A 21539-nucleotide genomic window follows, 5' to 3' on the forward strand; every position below is an offset into this window, starting at 1 on the left:
AAACTCATACACCACTCACAAGTTAGTGTAAACTAAGGAATCAATAGTATTCTTTTACTATATTCTAATAACAATCAATTCTTGATGTTTGTGTATTCCTAATTGATAAGTGATGTTTATTTAATTCAGGATAATGATTCCAAAAGAAATTATCATAAATAAAGTTCGGTTGAAGTCTTAATAATGTTTTTTTAATACATTTAATTCCATTTTATGCAAATAATATTTTTTCTTTAAATAATAATTCAATTAAATAAAAGAAAAAAGTCAGCTCTCTTAAAAAGCCTCTTAATATGAATAAGTCTTCTTTTGCTTTTGGCTGCGCAATATAAAAAAAACATATTGTGAGTCTAACTCTTTGAAATAAGTGGAAATCCTTTATCATGAGAAGTTTAAATTTGTGCAAGTTTATTTATTCATGAATATCCATCTTCTTCTTTTATGAAACTGAGACATTCATCTTCATCATATCTTTCGTGAAGCTAATAGTCCTACAATGTCTTGCCAAACTTGGAGTTAGAATGTAATGTGATATCACTAGTCTTAAAACTCTTTAAACCTTGTTGTTCCCTTGCTATCTATCGAGAGGTAGATGCTTTAGCTTTGTAATCATTTTGCTTAATTTTCTCATTCACATAAAAGAAAAAAAATTAAAAGCAATTTCTGCAGTTTTCAATTATGTGATGCTATATGAGGGTGCGTGTCCCTCAAAGCTCTACCATTACTCTCCCTTGTCTTGTCCTTATTTCCCTTGTTGAGGGTGCTTTCCTCCTCCACCGGTGGGACCCCAAAAACTCAACCTTCTCTCTCGAACACGGAACAACGATTCAACTCACTGAGTCATGCACAGTCTCACTCGGTCTTCACTCTCCCAACTTCCAATCCCGCCACCGCACCCTCCTCCCCTCCACCGCCACCTCCTCACCGCCACCCAATTCCCACAGATCTGATCTCCAATCGCCGATGTCGCTTCCTATCTCCTTAATCGGTAACAACACTACAGCTTCTTCTTCATCTTCTTCATGATAGCAGTTTTCAGTTGTTTTTCTGGGATGGGTTTGACATGTTGCGAATTGTAATGCAGGTGGGTTGAGAAATTCTCAATATCAATGCATGATGCTGAGAATTTTGCTTGTTTTGTTATCTTGCATGGGGTTTATGGTTGATTGTGGTGCATATGATGCAACACTGGAAGCTCCTGCGTTATCTCCAGCTGTTGATCTGCCACTACCACCGAGTGTTGATGGGGGGAAGCATTTGTCTCCAGTTTCTGGGTTTAAGAGTATTGCCCCTATGCGTTCCATTTCTGATGCAATTCCTTCTGCTCTTGGTCGCCCATCATTGTCCCCTTTTGTTTCCAGTAAGTCATCACATTCTTCGAGGGTCTGATTGATTGCAGTTTTAGTTTTCAGTTTTTAAAACAATTTTCGGAAAAGAAAACAGTTTGAATGACATGTTCTTCAACATTTAGAAAACTGATATCTGAAAACTAAAAACAGAAACTGAAAATATCTTTTAGCTCTTTTGGTTTTTTAAAAAAATAACTGAAAATGAGAACAAAACAGTTTTTGAAAATAAGTCGTATCAAACAGGTTTTCAGTTGTAAACAAACAGGCCCTAAAGTTCTCTATTTTTTGTTTTTTTTTTTTTTAGTTTCTAATGCTACTGTTCTTAAATTGGAAGATGTTGTTAATTTTAATTGCTACATTACTTTCAATGAAAAAAAAAGTTTATCTTTCATGGTTCTTTTGAGCTTTGGAACCTGAAGCTGATCATGGCTTGTTTGCTTGTTGTATTTGACAAGATTGTTGTGCACGAAACATGGTATTGAAACGAGGAAGTGAGAATTGCCATTGTGTTTATCCCATAAAGCTAGACATTCTTCTGTTGAATGTCTCTACAAACCCCAACTGGAATGTTTTTCTGGATGAATTGGCTAGCCAACTTGGGCTGCGGACTACCCAAATTGAATTGGTCAACTTTTATATGCTCAGCAGATCGATGTTGAATTTGTCGATGGATATCACTCCACGTAAAGAAATCAGTTTTTCTGCAGAGCAAGCATCTAAAATAAACTCTACACTTTTACTGCATAAGGTTAAACTTGACCCTAGATTTGTGGGTGACTACAGAGTTCTCAATATAACCTGGTTTCAACCTCCACCTCCTTCTCAAGGTAAGTTTACACCTTTAAACTTCTGAAATATGTCACTTGGATAATGTTGTTTTGGCGTGCTTGATATTTGTAACTAACAGTCAGATGATTATTGGACACAAAACATACAGCTAATATTTGTTAGTACTTGGGATTGAAACATTTGTAGTGTATGTAATCCTTACTGTTTTAATCAACTTCCACTCGATTGTTTTAGGCCCTGTTTGGAAGAGCTTATTTGAGCTTAACTTATAGTATAAGTGCTTATGCAAGTGTTAGAGAGAGCTTATCTAAACAGCTTATGGCCTACCTATAAGCTGTTTTGAGATTATTTTCATAAGCTGTTCAGATTAGCTTATGAAGAAGTGCTTAAGCGATGAGCGCTTATTGCCATTAGTGCTTAATTAAGCTGTTTACCAAAACGCACCCTGAATTTATTTAGATCTCATGTCCATTTATTTTGTTTCAATGTTGCTCTAAAGTGTTAAGTGGTGAGGAAAGAAAGAGAAAGACATACCGATTCTGTGAGGTCTATTCGATTGTTTATTTGTTTACTGATTGCTTTTAATAGATGTTATGATTTAATGATTGCCAACTACCAAAGTCTTCTCCTCTATGTGAGGTTTGTCACGTGGAAACCGATATCATAATGCCTTATCATGAATCATGTTTAATGACATATCATTAAATAATTGTTGATTCATCATGACTTTTATCTGAACACAATTCATATAAATTTGATGCTAATAAAAGTCTTTTGATGCATTGGTAACATTAGATGTGAATTCGGATAGTTGTCTGTGATATTTCTAAACATTTAGTGCATGTCATAATGTTGCTCGTATATTTTAGTTGTCTGTGTTTGTGGGTTTCCATATGTGATTTTACTATTACAAACACTTTAATGTCTATGTGTAAGTCTTCCTCATGGCCACAATCTAGCAAAACACATTTAACGAGTGTTCAATGTTATAGTAATGTTATCCACTGCACCTTGTTAGTTGTAATGGTAATCTAATACGTAAAGGTTCTGTGCAGTTATTGAATTTAACGTCATGAAAGAGGACTAACAATCAAGTGCCTCTTTTTGGTGCTTGATTGAAGGTATCCATGCGATTATGTATAATAACACATATCTTTATATCTTAACACAGCTCCTAGTTTTTCTGCTTCACCTTTAAAATCTCCTCAGAGACAAGCACCAAAAACTACATCTAGGAGTCCATCAGATGGGGGGAGGCATCCGAATTTGCTTCTTGTTCTTGGAATTGTAATGGGCATACTTTTCATTTCAATTGTATGTGTACTTGCACTTTGTTTACGCATGTTGCGGCCAAAAACAAAAGCACCTCCTATAGAAACCGGTAAGTATTTCTAATTCTAGCTCCTTTTGATCATTAAACTTGATTAAGACATTTAGTATGCTATTTATCTACTGAATCAAGAATAAAATATCGTTAGTGTGATGAGGGTTGCCAGTTTTCATTGTTGTAAGTCTGTCGGTTCTCCAATCTGTTGTGGCATAAATAATTAATATTAATTGTAGTTGGAGTAGCAGTTTTCCTTCCTTCATCCTTTCTTTGTTTTACTAATGCTCTGTTTGGATGCAGGAGTGAAAATGAGGGGAAGAAATATTAGTGGAAAGAATATAAGAGGAATGAATATAAGTGGAAAATGAGATGATTTTTAAGTTGTTTGGATAAAGAGAAAACGAATGAAAAAGGAAAGGAAAAGTGAAAGTAGTGTTTGTACAATTACAATTTTACCCATTTGTATATATATAAACTTCAAAAGCTTTGCCTCGGTTGTTGGGAAATTATTTATTCATATACATGGCAAATGGTCAAATTGGTTTAATTGTAAGTTTTCCTCTCATCTTTGGAGAGAAAACAAAACTGTGGGTCCCATGGTACGGTTTTCCATTCATGTTGTTTTCCTTGCTGTGCCAAACGTATAAAGATTCCTTTTTCCTTCCCTTTTCCATTCCACCCATAATCCATCCACTCATTTTCACCCTAACCAAACAGAGTATAAAGGCTGTTTCCATTCTCTTCTGTCATTTCATATTGTATTCTAGGGCTGCTACTAACTTATGGTCTCTTTCCTACAGAAAAGCCAAGGATGGAAAGTGCAGTTTCAGCTGCTGGGTCTCTTCCCCACCCAAGCAGTACACGCTTTATTGCTTACGATGAACTTAAAGACGCAACAAACAATTTTGAAACGTCGAGTTTACTTGGAGAAGGAGGTTTTGGTAGAGTTTTTAAAGGTGTCTTAAATGACGGAACTGCTGTTGCAATTAAGAGGCTTACCAGTGGAGGGCAACAGGGTGGCAAAGAATTTTTGGTTGAAGTTGAGATGCTTAGTCGGTTGCATCATCGTAACCTTGTAAAACTAGTGGGATACTACAGCAACCGTGACGAGTCACAAAATCTACTTTGCTATGAGCTTGTCCCAAATGGAAGTTTGGAGTCCTGGCTTCATGGTAATGTAATTTCTCAAATGATGGGTTCATAATTTTAATATTGAATGTACTTGTTTTGCTTCTTCTATAGTTACACTATAGTTGTTTCAGAAATGCTTTTATTATGCTTGATTGAGATCTCCTGATTTGCCCTAGGTCCCTTGGGAATAAACTGCCCTTTGGATTGGGACACCAGAATGAAAATCGCACTTGATGCTGCAAGGGGACTTGCATACTTGCATGAAGATTCACAGCCCTGTGTTATACACAGAGATTTCAAGGCATCCAACATATTGCTTGAGAACAACTTTAATGCTAAAGTTGCAGATTTTGGTCTTGCTAAACAGGCACCTGAAGGCAGAGCTAATTATTTGTCCACTCGTGTTATGGGAACATTTGGGTTAGTTTCATTCTACTCTTTCTCATACTTGCTATTTCCATTTGTTTTATACTTAAAATGAAATGAGACTGCTGTGTAGGTATGTAGCTCCTGAGTATGCTATGACTGGACACCTACTTGTTAAAAGTGATGTTTATAGCTATGGGGTTGTCCTGCTGGAACTATTGACTGGAAGGAAACCTGTGGATATGTCACAGCCATCTGGACAAGAGAACCTTGTTACTTGGGTTAGAAGCATAACTTGACACTCATTATTCTCATTAAGTTCAAAGCATTTCTACTTGGTTTTTGAGTTTTCTGTTGGAAATAGTTGAAAATTGGACTTAAATCTGTTCTTTGGATGATAGACAATAATATACCAAGTTATACTTTTCAGGCAAGGCCAATTCTTAGAGACAAGGACCGGTTGGAAGAACTCGCTGATCCAAGGCTAGGAGGAAGATACCCGAAGGAAGATTTTGTCCGCGTTTGCACTATTGCCGCAGCCTGTGTTGCTCCTGAAGCAAGCCAACGACCTACCATGGGGGAAGTGGTACAGTCACTGAAAATGGTGCAGCGCATCACAGAATACCAAGATCCCATGTTAGCCTCATCCAACACACGGCCTAATATGAGGCAATCGTCTACCACTTATGAGTCTGATGGGACATCTTCAATGTTTTCTTCGGGTCCTTACTCTGGTCTAAGTGCCTTTGAATATGACAACCTTTCAAGGACAGCTGTTTTCTCTGAAGATCTTCATGAAGGACGATGACAGTACTTGGAATTGAAAGCTAACCACGAATCTGCACTCGGACCGGAAGACTATCAAATGATTTAAGGATCTTTTCTTTCTCGTGGCTGAAGGTGTAACCATAACCAGTGGCTTTTCTTGCAAGTGATTGAAGGTTTGTTGGTGTTATTGCTGGTTAGGAAGGGGATTCTTCTGTGGTCACTTTTGCCATCCTCCTTGTTAACCACCTTCCTGTTTTCCCCTAGGAGGCAGTGGTTCCACATGGGGATCAAGTTTTGTATATATGTGTATGTGTATTGTAGTTTGTTTTGTCAGATTGGCTTCAAATGCCTTTTTAGTTCTTATTGGAAAAGAAGAAGAAAAAAATCTGCATAGCTTCAAATTCAAGGATTCTCAATGTCTCGTCTTCCTCATTTATCCTTAACTAGATGTATACCCTTGGCGTGAAAGCCATGTTGGATCCTTTTTATGTGGTATTCAGGATCACAAGGAAATATGTGGTTTGTCTAGAGGTGCGCTGGTCAATAGAAATAACTTAGATATTACTTAGTTACAGAATTATTTTTAAATTTTGATACAATGATGATAATTATCTATACAAATATTATTAGTTTAGCTGTGTTTGATTTTAGAAAAGAAATTGTTGATTTTAGAAAACATACTGGTAGCACATCTATTTGATTTTACCAGGTCAACTTGTTGCTTTCTATTTATGTAACCTTCCCTAGGATGCCTATATATGTGTGTGGGTGATATTTTAAGTATGAGTTACACCATCTATTCTGATTGGAATTGGAATAGAAACAGTGGCCAATATGCTCAATCCAACGAGAGCCCATAATCAACAACAAAAGGGTACCAAAATTGGCGTGGAAGTTGCAACAATATATAATCTCAACAAAGCACATTGCAACCTGAGTTTCTGTCTGCCCCTTTGTCTCTGCTCTTAGAAACCTTTGAAAAGGAAAAAAAGAGAGGAGAGGCAAAATGGATTCCAGATTCAACAAAACCCTCCTCCTCACTGTGTCTCTCTCATGTCTCCTCCTCTCCTGCAACGCAACCCGCGTTCTCACCATCCCTCCCATCGGTGCCCCAGCCCAATCAAAGGCCACGGCCTCCGCCCTGGTTGGCAGCCTCTTCTCTGTCGCAAGCGCCACCAACAAAATCAACCCTGTGATCACCGGATTTTGCTCCGGAACAGAGAGCCCTGCCCTCTGCGCCAAAACTCTAGCCCCACTTTTGCTTCAAGGTGCTTTCGACCCCTTAAAGGCTCTTGAGACGGAAATTGAAGCCACCATGAAGCAGGCTCAGACCGTCACCGGTATCATCCTTAAGAAGCTTGCTGACCACAACACCCCAAAAGCGGCCCTTGACGCCCTCCACATCTGCAAGGACCAGTACAGTGATATCTTGGACACCATCAAGGAAGCTTTGGAGTTGATTCCCCAGCACAATGTGGTGGATGCTTACTACAAGTTCAGCTCTGTGATTTCAAACAAGTGTACCTGTGATGATGCTTTCACAGAGTCTCCTGGAGTTGAGAATCCTTTGGTTAATGAATCACTCACTTTGTTCCAGTTGGGTGGGAATTGCCTTGCCATCATGGACGCGCTTGTTAACCACAGCAGGTTGTAAATTTGAATGCGTGAGAGAGTGTGGAAGGTGGTGACCGGTGAAGTGATCATTATTATGTAACCATGTTTTGTACACTTTTACTTGTGTAAGGTTGTCCATGCATGTATGGTTTATGATACTGTTATCCTCACCAGAGATTTGAAGATTACTTGATTATTATAAATATTACCTTTACTAATCCAAATTCCAAAATGAAGAAGCTTCTAAATTAGTAAGAGTAAAGAGTATATATGTTGTGCAAAATTGGGCAAGACTTTAATATTTTTTAAGTGAAAATTTGCACTTAGCATGACAACGGTCTGGGGTCGTGTTCAGCTCTACCCAACCCCAACCCTCTTTAAAGGGAGTGGGTTTGAAGATATTAAGGGATCGAAATACGAAACTTAAAGTTATATATTAAAAAATTCATGTAGTAAGAATATTGTATAAGTAAGTTTACAAAATTAATTTAATCATGAACGGTTAAAATTAAAATATAAAAATGCTTAATTTTTTTTTGTACATAATCACATGAGTTTTCTAAGAGAAAATGATACATGCATATATTTACATTGTCAACCAATTAAAATATCGTTAAAGAAAAACCAATTAAAATATAAAAATGTGTCACATCAACTAATTAAATTAAATAACTTTTTTATTTTCTCAAATCTTTAAAATGTAATTGATTGACTTTATAAAAATATTTTACATTGTAAGTGCATAAAATTTAATCACATTTTATAAATAATTGTATGATTATTAAATAACTATGTGCGGGTTGGGTTCGATTGATTTTTTTTATATTATTTTGTTCTAAACCTAAACCTATGGGTTGGGTTGGTGAATCGGATTGATAATAAAAATTTGCATTTGGAAAAAATGATTAAATCATAATAAGTTTAGAACATGTAGGAATTTACACAACATAACTCTAAAATATATTGTGGACAACATCCATGTTGTTATATTTTTCATAAAAAAACTATTGTGCTTTTCCTTACCAAAACTTTGCATATTTTCTATTATTTTTCAATTGGTTTTTTTTTGAAAATATGAACTTTACTAATTAGGATTTAAAAATATTTCCAAATAATTTTACCTTTAACTTTTTTTAAAACTAAAATAATTGCATTAAGCATAAACAACAGACGCATAGATCATTACATCAAGCTGGATCAAGGATATGAGTCTTTCAGAAACTTTCTTGATCCTGACAAAATCTCTAAACTAAAAAAAATTTAGTCAACAAATCCACAACGGATTTACCAAATCTACGAACAAATAATAAACCAACAAAATAAAAAGAAGAAACTTAATCATGACAATCATGACCCACATAAGCCAAATAAAAGTGTCTCTCGTAATTAAGGTCGCTTCAAAGCTTCATAAAGGAGTATGTAATCTATTTCAAAACAAACAAAATGAAAGCATATATCAGAGTTCAAGTGAATGGCCCAATAAAAACACATATCCTTAGCAACAATAAGAGATACAACCTTAACATAAGCTAAAGTTGCCGCAGCAAGAACATACGCATCACCATTGAACCCTAGTAGGTCTCGCCCAACAAGAGGGAAGTACTCTCAATGTTGGTTAAACTATCGACTTATAGAAATAAGTAACAATCCCTATATTCATTATAATAAACAATTTCATCTAAAGAAATATCATATTTTAAAGAATTAACTTTTTGGAAATTCTTACTTTTGTATTTTCTTAAAATATAGTATTATTTTATACTCCTATGGTACACGTACATACAGCAAGGGTAGATAGTATAACCGTATAGAGTCGTATACAGCAGCTTCACGAAAAGATATTGGGAAATCGAAGAACCAGTGAGTTCACTGTCAACAAGTTTCGCCTCAACACTCCACTCACTCTTTCTTCTTCTTCTTCTTCATCTTCTTGTGCCGTTCAATCCACAATAAACGAAGCTTAGAGATACACATAGATAGATAGATACAGATAGCTTCTTCACCTTCATTAACAATGGCACATACATCGCTTTTCACACCCACTTCCTCTCTTACATTTCTTCCCTCCCTTCCCTCTTCTTCTTCTTCTTCGCGCTCCGTCAACCTTTCTTTGCCCTCTCACTCTTTTCTCTCCGGGTATGTGTTTTTTTTAATCAAATTTGGTAATTTCGTGTATGATATGAATACCCCCAACCCCATTTGCGTAAGCGTTTATTTTGAGTAATTGAATTCGAATTTGTTGTAAAGTTTGCATTTTGAGGGGTTTCAATTTGTGGGTGTTGTTGGGTTCTGTTGTTTGCTTGTTCTAGAGCAATTAGGTCATAGGTTTTGTAGAAATTGACCCTAATATTTTCTGCTAGTGGGGTAACTGGATAAGGGTGAAGTGAAACTGAAGGATTTTTTGGGGGTTTGTATTGAACTGGGAAACTAGGTTAGCAAAATTTCATTGGGAATTTGAGGTTTCTTACTTCTTATAATATGTTTATTCTAGGGTGTTCTGTGAAGGCTCTTTAAAATTCTGCTAGTGACAGGTTGAATTGTATTTTCCACTCTTTGCTTCTGCTTAAAAATTTTCTCTTTTTTTTTATGGCAATTGATGTTCTTTGTTGTATTGGATATTTATTTTTATCAAGGGGGTGAAGCCTTGCTGTGATTTGCAGGAAATTAAGGAAATCGGCAGAAAGTAAGGTTACTAAAAAATCTCCGGTGAAAGCGGTGTATGGCGATGAATTTTGGACACCTGAGAGGAGTTCAACTCAGGGTATTTGGTCCATGAGGTAGATTTTATTTTGTTATTTGTTTTATCATTTAGCTTTGTTGGTTAGGAATAGATTTTTAGGTGCCAACAAGCTTATTCTTATTTATCTGACTTGGGTTTTCTTTAAGGAATGATTTGCAAGTCCCATCTTCCCCTTATTTTCCTGCTTATGCACAAGGACAAGGGCCACCCCCAATGGTGCAGGAGCGATTCATGAGTGTTATAAGTCAGCTTTTCCAATATGTAGGCATTTTTTACTCTTGCTGTTACTTAAGGTTGAGCATTCAGCTTGTTTTTATCTTTCAAGTGTTGATAATGTGTTTTGGTATTTAGAGAATCATCCGTTGTGGTGGAGCAGTTGATGATGATATGGCAAACATCATAGTTGCTCAGCTCCTTTACCTCGATGCTGTTGATCCTAACAAGGTGTGTTCAAACTCATGACTTCTCTTATATGTTTGTCTATATGAAGTGATCCTTTGCATTCCTGGACATGTCTTCAAATGCTTATATTGCTGTATTTTTTTCACTATGTTATGATTATTGTCTTGAATTTGTCTTTAATCTTTTCAACTGTGTTAAACTAAAAAATTGTTGTGACTGCCACTTTTCTGATTTTGTTGAACAGGATATTGTCATGTATGTAAATTCTCCAGGAGGATCGGTTACAGCTGGTAAGATTTTTTTTATGTATCTATCTTGAATTATTTTTATTACATACAACCTGCACTAGGACTCAAAAAAAATATTATTCTTTTTTAAAATGTGTTTTTTATTATTTTTTCATAGGTATGGCAATATTCGATACAATGAGGCATATCCGACCTGATGTGTCCACTGTTTGTGTTGGATTAGCGGCTAGGTAATGCTTCATCTTGCTCTTGATAACACCTAAATGCTGACAAGTTGCTATCAGTAAAAGGCTAAAGTTTTTTTCCTAACATGATCTTGATGTATGCTCACAGAAAGTTCATTCATTTATTTTTGCTGAATTCTAGGAGAATTAAGATGATTAAGTATTAATTAATTTTAGACCCTCCCTTTGACACAGTACTTTTTCTCTTAAATGAATTTTTTTTGGGTATGATTACATTTCTGTGAATGATGTGCTACATCCATGGGTTACCGCTGACTTCAGGAATAGCCAAATGTGAATCTAGAGAACAAATTGGTCCCCTCTTATCTTAACTGCTGTAGTTCATTTTAGAAAATCTTCTCCACTGGTAATTGTCATGTTGTGGACAATATCGTTTTTTCCAGTTTCATGTTGGTCCCTAGATAGCATTGCAGAAGTAATGTAAGGACTGTTGACTGTAATATTAACTAAGAACTTTTGAACTAAAAACTTGGTAGCTTCTTAGGCTATGCCTTTTCATGCTCTGGATTTGAGTTCCACCTTTGACCTGGTAGTCCGGCACTTCTCAACAGCTAAACTAAAGTCAGAGACTGTATTTTCAGAGATACCATTATTAAAAATTTGAGATAGAATTTGCACTTGTGACATTTGCTGATGATATATGCATTGAACAGTTTGAAGAACTTAAAATCTCCAATTCTCCATTAATTCACAATATGACACTGAAAGATGATTAATTTGTATGCTAGTTTCTTTTAAAAAAAAATTGTTGAAGAAATTATGTTTCACATTCATACTTACAAAGACCTTTTCATGAGCAGTATGGGAGCTTTTTTGCTTAGCGCAGGGACCAAAGGTAATGATGATTCCTTAAACTTGCAGTCACTATCCATTTTTTTTTTCTCTTTTCTTTCTTTCTTCTTTTGGCGAATGTCATTTTCCACTTTTCTGAAAAAGAAATTCTTCTTTCTAACTCTATATCCCCACTACCTCACTTCTGAAGGTAAGAGATACAGCTTGCCAAACTCAAGGATTATGATCCATCAACCGCTTGGTGGTGCTCAAGGAGGGCAAACTGACATAGATATTCAGGTTTAGGTTCCCTTTTTCTCCCTTTTGTTCTTGTTTACTTTGAAAAAATTATATTCTTTTATCATAGAAAATTAAAACCTGTCATCGGATATTACTCAGTCCAATAAATTGATTTAAACCAAGAAGATGGTAAATTCCCTGATAACCTAAATCTATGAATAAAATATCTCTAGCAATTTCCTTATATTCCTTTGTTTTGTCCTTTTTATATTTCATTTTCTATTATTATGTGTTGGGCTTTGGTTTGTTTTTGTCTGGATTTGATCAGATATTTTCAGTTAGTTGATTTTGAACCCCATTATAATGGGTGATAATTTCTCTATGGACAAGTATCATAAATTTGTGATTCTCTTCGTAACCCTGTTACAGAAAATTAATTATGGTTTGTAATCCTTAGGCAAATGAAATGCTGCATCATAAGGCAAACCTGAATGGATATCTGTCCTATCATACTGGCCAAAGCTTAGAGAAGATTAACCAGGACACAGACCGTGATTTTTTCATGAGCGCAAAAGAAGCCAAAGAATATGGACTCATAGATGGTGTCATTATGAATCCTCTCAAAGCTCTCCAGCCATTGCCGGCTGCAGAGGAGGGAAAAGATCGGGCTGTTGTTTGAACCTGTGATTGTTGCACTCTAATTTCCAAGGTATAGAAAAACAAGAATGATGTTTTTGGTTTCTGAGTCCAATTGAGTTATCTGTACAACCCTGTACCGAAATATTAGGTAAAAATGTTACTTCTTGAGTATTTCCTTTATGCCGATAGAAGCTTCCTTAATGGACCCTGGATGTGTTTCTTCCCCTTAATTCATTCTATTGTGATAAGTGGTAACTGATATGTCCTCGCATCTTTGGTATTAGATTATTTCTGTTTTTCCTTTGATTTGTGATTGCTATGCATGTATATGGATTAGCATTAAAAGTAGGGTCATTGGTGTTACAAGAACAGTGAGGTAATTTTGAATAGGGGGAATCCATACACAATTGTAATTCATAAGATTTCATCTTAATAAGTGATTGACAATCCATCAGTCATTGATTAAAAAGTAATTATATCCAATGATTTATTTTGCTGCTTCAACAATAAATCACAGATATGTCGCTTTATTTTAGTTGCAAATAAGAATGCTAATTGGTATGGTACTATAGTACTCGTCTCCATATCTTCATTTTTTAAATATACTTGTACATGTCCTGTGGATAGCAACTTTAGTACTCATACCCTAATTATTGGGTACTAATAAACCAGGACTTAAGTTCATTACTCGCAAATCACTTTAATATTGTATCTAGGTAATGTGTTTGTGTTGGCTATAGAAAATTGGAAGAATGAATCAGTCGGAAGCTCAGGGCTCAATTGTTAATTAGTTAATCGAATCTTGCCGGATTAGCTTGTTAGATAAATAACGAATGATCGATTAGCTGATTTGATTTTAAAGTCAGTTTGTTTCCAAGGAAAACTTGGATTCTCTCATTCCAAGGTAAAGAAAACTTCAGTTTCCTTAATCCTATCTGATACAACGGTTTTCCTTAGTAAAGATTGGCTTAGTTGTATAATTAAATTAGACATTTCACTAATCTTTTATGTGAAGTGATTAGGGGTGGGAATAGGCTAGGCCTAGGTAGGCTTTGCTTAAATAGGCTTAGCCTGTTTAAAAATCTTAAGGCCTGAGCCTGGCCTATGGCCTATCAAAGGCTTTTTTTCGAGCCTGGCCTGAGCCTTCCGAAAGCCTGGCTTGGCCTGGTAGCCTGTTTAAAGACCCGTTTCACAACAAGAGTTTTACGTTTGTTAATAAATTTATCTGTAAAGAAGTTATCAAACTTATAAGCTAACGGGCTAAATTATACTAAAATAATATTTTCAACAATCAGACTTATAATATTATCAGCTAATAGGTCGTGATGAAACTAAACGAGATTATGTTGGTTTCTTAGAGTTGAAGAGCCAATTTAAAATCACACGCCATATTAAGATATTTAAATACGTCATATATTTATTTTTAAAAAGACTTATAACTTTGAATCGTTATATAAGTCAATTTGCTTAAATATACTAAAATCTCAATAAGTATATAATATCAAGATATTATTATAAATTTTTAATATATAGACATCATCAAGGGTAAAATATATTTATACTTATCATATTTACAATTTACCAAAAAATACTAATCATATTTACTTAAATAGGCTAGCCTGTAAGGCTTACAAGGCTTGTTGAATGGCCTGAGCCTGGCCTTTTTAACTAAATAGGCTTTTCAAAAAGCCTAAGCCTTGGCTATTTACCAATTTGGTCTGGCCTGGCCTGGGCCTGTGGTAGGCTAGGCCTGTGGTAGGCTAGGCCATAGGCCCCTACGAACGGTCTGGCCTATTCCCACCCCTAGAAGTGATCAACCACTATTGAGCGGTCTCTGTCGTTTAATCTATATATATATATATATGTAAAGCTCACTTGAGCTTTTGCATTAAACTCATTAGCAAAGAGTATTAAATGCATTAAACCATATAATTCTCAAATAAAAACTAAAAAAAAATTATTGTCAATATTAAAAATTAATTTTGTTAAAAAAAACTGAATTTTTCTTTAGTTTTGCATTTGACAAATATTGAAAATTAAAATTAGTTAATAATAAAATAATATTTTTAATAAATAATGTAGATAAATAGTTTTAAAATTAAAAAGCGCCGCTAAAATGAATTTAAAGTTAACTATAACATATATGTGCATTATTGAAAAAATATCTAATAATAATTTTGATCTATGATATATTAGTAAAAATTACTTATCTATGAGAGGGTTGTTCTCATGAATCATTTGCTATTAATAATATTCATCTTTTGTTGTAAAAAAAAAGTTACTTAAGGAAGCATAATAGAGAAAAATAATAATGGTCAAAGTTGAATAAATGTTCGTTGTGAGAGGCATATCCATTTAATGTGATCGTAGAACCTCGAGAGATTATAAGTCTCTTGGCTATCGGCTTTGAGAAAACATTTGAAAATCAAATAAGTTAAATAAATTTAAATTCGCTTGATAATATTTTAAACTATTTAGGTTATCACTTATCATAATTCTAAAATTTAAAATTAATTTATTCTTCTTGACCTTGACAAGTCACAACAAATGACTTTCTTGGTAAAAAGTTGGATTGGGCGAACAAGACCTAAAAGAGAGGAACTTGCTAGGGGCGAGAGATAGGGGCGAGAGAAAGGACTTAGGAGATTAGGGACCCCCTTAGGGCAAGCGCCAGGGGCGGTTGATGTATGTAAGGGAGTTGGGCCAGGTGAGGTACAACCCAACAAGCCCCATTAGTGGCAAAGTTAGGGTTTCATGTAACCTCTATAAAAGGGGACTTTATGATCATTGCAAATGATCATTCGGCATTTATTCTAAAGGATTAGACTATTACTAGACTCATGCTTTACTAGGGTTTGAGGCTTATACCATTCTTGAGTGTTCATTTCCAGAACAAAAGTATAAAAAATGATATTAAAATTTATTTCATGACACTAGCACTTAACATTTTTTTACGTAATTTAAATATTTCAAATTAACTTTATAATTTTTCATAAAATTTTTTTATTTCTAAAAATCATTTCTATGCTAATAATTAAATATCAATAATAAAATTTGAGTAATATTAATTATTTATACAAAAAAATCTAATAATATTTATTGAAATGTCTTAACACAGTTTATTTACAATTATAATTAAAAAATATTTTTTTATTTATTTAAACTATAATAATTTATATATAATGTTAAAAAATATTGTAAGTAAACCCGTGCAACGCACGGGTATAATATCTAGTAGTAAGGTATTGGAGGTGCATGTTTTGAGGTTCAAGCCATAACCAACAATGCAAATAATCCTACAAACACAAATCAAAATAAGTTAAGATTCCCTTTCATTTCATTTTTCTTTACCTTTCAACCTTTGTTTGGCATATTTTAGGGATTCATATTAAGGCACAAGGTCCCTTATGAATAACAAATGGCCTTAAAAGAGAAAATTGTTGTGTTGGATAGTCAATTTCCATAGGTTGATCATCTAAATTCCGTAACTAAAATACTACATATACATACATCATATATATATTCATAAATAATTTGCGTGTCAACAATATAGAAGGTTCTATCAAAAAGAAGATTAATTCCCCACTGCAAGGACTTTCCATCTTTGCTTCTTATAAATCCAAGTTAATCATTAGTAGTTAGATTTAAAAGAGTCACCTACTTCTCACAGTCACTCTCCATCGTCAACCATCATCAGTTACAATTGCAACCATCATCAGTTACAATTGCATATACGCAACATTAGGTAAGATGACATTTCTTTTATTTAGCCTTCAATTCCTTCAAGGTTAGTATGAAAAAAAAATATGGAAAATAAAAACTGAGCAAAAGTACATTAATATTTTGTGTCATAATTTGGTTTGGCTGAAGAAATTTGAAGGGGAGGAAAACCAGTCTGCTATGATTCCACAATTGAAGTTTGGTCAATGAGGTTATGGATCCACTTCTGGGTTAGATTATTTGGCACTGATATTGTAAACGTTGTTAACTGATTAATGGCATTACCATATCATCTTAGTCAGAGTCAGACTCATGATGAGACACTGTGTTTTCTTGCCCACCGGGGGGCCAGCAGATCACCCAACCTAACAGGAGAACCTAATAATTTCCTTTCCTTTTTTTATAACAATTATGTGACTTTTATGTTCCTAAACTCTTTTCTAACTTCGATTATGTGATGTACCAAAAAAAACCTTCGATTATGTTTAACTTTACCCTACTAAAAGCTAATAGGAGCTGATAATTACTTTACCTTATATAAAAACTTATTTGGTAATATCTCTTATTAATGTGAAACCTCCTTAACAAACTCGCTACATATTATTTCACAAGTAATCTCTTAACACATTTTTAAAATTTAATTGGTAGGCTATATCATATATCCAATCACATTTCACCGGTTTTATATTTTAATTTAATTATAATGTAGCAAGATAATAAAATTTAATTTTTTTTGGTATTACTAAAGTATCTCTTGCTCGTACCCAAGAGACTAATGTAAAATCTCAATTTAGCAACTAACTTCACAGTAAAAACATGAGTCATTTCAGCGCGTTTTTTTTTCAATCACACGCTGCATTTTCTGAGAAATTTTTTGAGGAAGTCACTCATCCCAAAATTTCTCCAAGGCAAACACACTTAACCCCAGAGTTCTTATGGATTGGGTTTTTTCGAAAAAAAGATGCACCTTGTTGTTATGTGTACGTAGTATCAATCAAAGTCATCATTAACTGCATAGTCTCATGCCTATACAGTCTTAGAGCACATCTCATTCTAGTGCGAAATCGGTATAGACATGTGTCACTTTGCCTAGCAGCCCTCCTAGGTCTCCCTCCTTGTCTACTCTATTTCATTGCATAGCTCACCAATGTAACTGAATATCAATGTAAAACTTATTCACAATTTTACGTATAGTTAATAAACTATCACTGTTATTATAATTTTTTAACAGTCGATGTAGTAAGTTTATCTTGAAATCTGTAAATTAAAGAGTTTGTGATAATAATAAAGTTTGACCAAATGTCATTATTAATCTTAATTAAAAATGCTTGATCTCAGAATTCTTTTTGCATTAGAAGTCTTGTGAAATTGGAGTTTCACCAAAATTAAGATTCGTGGTTAAATGGGTCAATTGATCATTTTGTTGTTTGTTTGGCTATTCAAAGATATTCATTTTACTTATTTTATATACATACGTTAATTGGCAGAACATGTCAATTGAACAATAAGAGCACCAGAAAAAATTAACATAAAATTATGTCGATTGCGACAAGGATTAGAGCAGAGATCCAAGGGACTTTTCATATTAGCAAAAGAAGTGGACATCATAACCTTTATAGTAGCTTTCATGAATTGATCAATCTGTTCAAAAAAAATGAATTGATCAAACTATAGCGATCAATTTGGTTTGTTAATAAAAAATGACCAATTCTGTTTGACTGTGGTCTGAAAATGTTAAAACTAGATTCGAGTCAAATTTTATTATTGATTTTATCTCATTTTCTGACTTTTATATGGCACTGATCAATATAGATATGAGACACTTGTTTTTTTTTTTTTTTTCCGTCATTAGTTTTTTTCCTTATAATCATTAGTCATCCGGATTTTAATTCTTGTCATATTGCCAACAAATGGTCGCTGATCAGTTTATAAGAATGATTATTTCTTTTAAGAAGATTGTATGTTCAATCTCATTACTAATGTGAAGATTGTGTTAGTGGATAATTGATAAGTACCTTTATAAGCTACTATGGTCTTGAAGACATGTTTTGATCTATGGGAGTGATGAGAGCCGAACTTGCCCAAACTTTTAATCCAACACTATTTTCTCTCAAAGGGTTATGTGTTCGATTTTCGCTGCTAATGTGAAAGTTGTGTTAGTGAGCAATTTATAATTATTCCCTAGTTTGTTCCCTCTGTTTCTTTTGCTGTTAATTATCCGAAGCACCAAAATATGTTTCATCTTCATGCGTAAGGATCGAATATATATTATATTATAATTGCGGTTGAAGTAGCTAACTCTAATGGGATTAAGAATTGTACCCATTTAGATATTAGTATATTCACACCTTAACTTTATAATGTTTGGTAAGGTAAAAAGGAATGAGTATATTTACCTCACTCTAAATATATATTGCATTCTTTCATTGATTTTCTTCCTCGCCTTTCTTTTGTACCGGACGGCCTAAATTTGGAGTTTAGGTTCCTACTTCCAACTAATATCTAAATGGGTACAATTCTTAGGTGCCCACTAGGGTGGACACCTACCATTAACCACCATTGGATCTTGGAATAAAAGAATATTCTCTAGATTAATGGTCAAGTTTGAATTTCGATTAAAAGGGTATAATTGTCCCCAAAATCCCCAAACCCAATCTCCTTGAAAATCTGGGTTTCTTACCTTTGAAGATCTGGAGAAACAACATGAAATAAATCAAATGCAACATTGGATATGTAACATAACAGAATCAAATCAAAGACCCTATTTCCCAGATCCAAAAAATTAAATGCAACATAACAGAAGAAACAATTCAGCGTCGTCACCGAATGGGTTTGGGGAAAAAAATTCAATGCAACATATCAGAAGAAACAATATACTCCAGAACCCACCGTCGTTCACCTGAACAGCACCGACGATGTCACCGCCGTCCCAATATCCACCCGGAACAAATCTGGAGAAAAGTCAGATCGGGTTTGAACCCGTTTTGGGTGAACCACACGGTGCACAAGGACGCAGATCTATCAGGCCCTATTCTCCTCTACATGTCATTTTGCCTTTTCCAGTTACTCGCCGGGAAAATCCAGTTCGGCGTGATCTTGGGTTGGATCGTGGTTTCCTCCATCTTCGAAGCGAGGCGACCCAACATGTGGTGGCGCGCATCCACCACCACCCTCTTCGCGCAGATCCCTGAACCTGACACCATTCTCACTCACTTTGCCTTTAGCGGCTGCTGTTGCTCCGTCTGAAATTTGATCAAAGCTCTGGGTTCCTAGATTTGTAAATGGGGAGATCGAAGCTTGGCTGCAGTTGCACTGGCAAGATGAAGCATTTTCCTGGAATTGCCAAGGTAAAGGGAAAGGGAAGAACAAGAGGAAAATGGTAAAATGACAGGAAAATACAAAGTTACCCTCTGATGTTGTGGCAGTAAAATTAAAAATGAGACATTTTGACATGCAAAATTAGCATATTGAGCGTTGGAAATATGACATGATCATAACATTATAACTTTTTTTTACAAGGAGGGGATCATAACATTACAACTATACTTCATTAGTGTGACATGACTATTTAACTATATATTTAGTAAAAAAGTGCCATGTGATTATATGCTTATGCAAATTGATGAATCTTTCAAGTAAGTGTGTGTTTGGATTAGCGTTAGCAGAATTGGATCTGGCCAGAATTGAATCTGGAAGAATTGGATCTGGTAAACGTGAGTTTGAGTGACGTGATTTATGTTTGGATACATTTATCAGGAATTGGATCTGATAGACTTGAATTGGATCTGTAAAAGGGTGAGGGGACAATTGGATCAGCATTGATGCTGAAGCAACAAATTGTTGTGTTAGGATGGATCCAATTCTGGGGCCAGAATTGGATCAGCATTTAGCATCCAAACATCAATAGAGATGGGAAAATCACGTTTGAGGTCTTTAAACGTGGATCAGGCCTGATCCAACGTGCATCCAAACACACCCTAAACTAGCTAGGATAAGGATAATCATTTGTGCGGATGGTACTCATGTTTCTAAGTTTGGATAAATGCATTGCTAGATTCATTTTATTAATTTTTTCTTCAAAATGGTAAGGATAAATGCCTAAAGAAATGAGAACTATGAGTCCGCACCTTACACGCCAAATGAAAGTTTCATAATTCCTCTGACTTCATGACTTGCATGTTGCTTACCAATTTTTTTGGCACCACATATATTTATTCATATTACTTATTTTTTCTAACGTAGAGAAATGAATTAATTTATTCTCAGCCACGGAACAGCCAAGGACGCGCGCCTTCCAATTTTCAACGTGATTCCAATCAATCAAATTTGCAGCCAAACAACCTCATTATTCAAATCAAAGTCCTTCCGTACCAAACGAATGCACTAATGATAAACTAATTAAAAACTTTAATTGGATATATATAAAGCTAACTTAAATGTGATATATTATACAATATATTTATGGAAAATGATTTGATTAATACATCACCTAATGCAAATATCCAATAAATATTTAGGGTAAGAAAATTTTAATTTTGTTTGTCTACACCATATGTATTGTTCATTATCACAGGAAGTAATTTTGTTCAAGACAAGAATATTCATAATTAACTTTCATCGAAAAGTTTTTTCATTGACAATACAACAATATATTATAAGAAGATATCAAGGTTTTGATTAAAGTAGATGACCCGCTTAGAGTATCGTCGTATCGGGACAATCACTTTTATGGTGATTTTAGACCGCCACAAAGTAGAAAGTTTGAAAATAAAAATAAAAAACATGTTTTGTGCATGACAGTCTAATGTAAGTGTCGGATCTATTATTATTCATAGGTCTAACGCATAATGGTTCATCATTTTGCTAATTTTCTTTTACACGAAATTTAGGTGAAGGGATAATGTCTCTTTACAATGTAGTGAAAGTGTTTTAGCTTAAATAGCACGTATAGAAAACTTACTTTAAGTTACCAAAAAAAAAAAGAGAGAATTAGCGGAGTTTTAAACTTGCGATTTATAAAATACGAAACTCTATTATGGTCCGCTAAACCCACATCTATGTTCACCATTTTTGTTAATTCACATCATAACTCCATGCATATATTTAAAGACTCAACACCATGTCCTATAAAATGTCAACTACGTAAACATTGGACGTGGCAACCACCTTTAAGCTCCATAGCCACAAAAT

General features: G+C 34.6%; 3 protein-coding genes across 3 annotated transcripts; all 3 read left to right on the top strand.

Moving 5' to 3' along the window:
* The first annotated feature begins 590 nt into the window (after positions 1-590).
* Positions 591-6258, top strand: LOC130717999 (receptor-like serine/threonine-protein kinase ALE2). The gene is made up of 8 exons (XM_057568429.1): positions 591-988; positions 1085-1360; positions 1805-2176; positions 3310-3519; positions 4266-4637; positions 4773-5016; positions 5096-5243; positions 5393-6258. Exons 1-8 carry the CDS (start codon positions 691-693, stop codon positions 5768-5770), a joined length of 2298 nt encoding a protein of 765 aa, XP_057424412.1. The 5' UTR covers positions 591-690; the 3' UTR covers positions 5771-6258.
* Positions 6259-6649: 391 nt separating this feature from the next.
* On the top strand, positions 6650-7562 carry LOC130718001 (uncharacterized). The gene has a single exon (XM_057568431.1). The coding sequence runs from the start codon at positions 6737-6739 to the stop codon at positions 7382-7384; it is 648 nt and encodes a 215-aa protein (XP_057424414.1). The 5' UTR covers positions 6650-6736; the 3' UTR covers positions 7385-7562.
* A 1601-nt stretch (positions 7563-9163) lies between these two features.
* Positions 9164-12935, top strand: LOC130718000 (ATP-dependent Clp protease proteolytic subunit 5, chloroplastic). The gene is made up of 9 exons (XM_057568430.1): positions 9164-9480; positions 10005-10121; positions 10231-10345; positions 10436-10528; positions 10731-10776; positions 10892-10964; positions 11780-11814; positions 11962-12050; positions 12448-12935. Exons 1-9 carry the CDS (start codon positions 9359-9361, stop codon positions 12667-12669), a joined length of 912 nt encoding a protein of 303 aa, XP_057424413.1. The 5' UTR covers positions 9164-9358; the 3' UTR covers positions 12670-12935.
* Positions 12936-21539: the final 8604 nt, after the last annotated feature.

The sequence above is a fragment of the Lotus japonicus genome, chromosome 5, assembly GCF_012489685.1.
Source record: "Lotus japonicus ecotype B-129 chromosome 5, LjGifu_v1.2".
Classification (NCBI taxonomy): Eukaryota; Viridiplantae; Streptophyta; class Magnoliopsida; order Fabales; family Fabaceae; genus Lotus; species Lotus japonicus.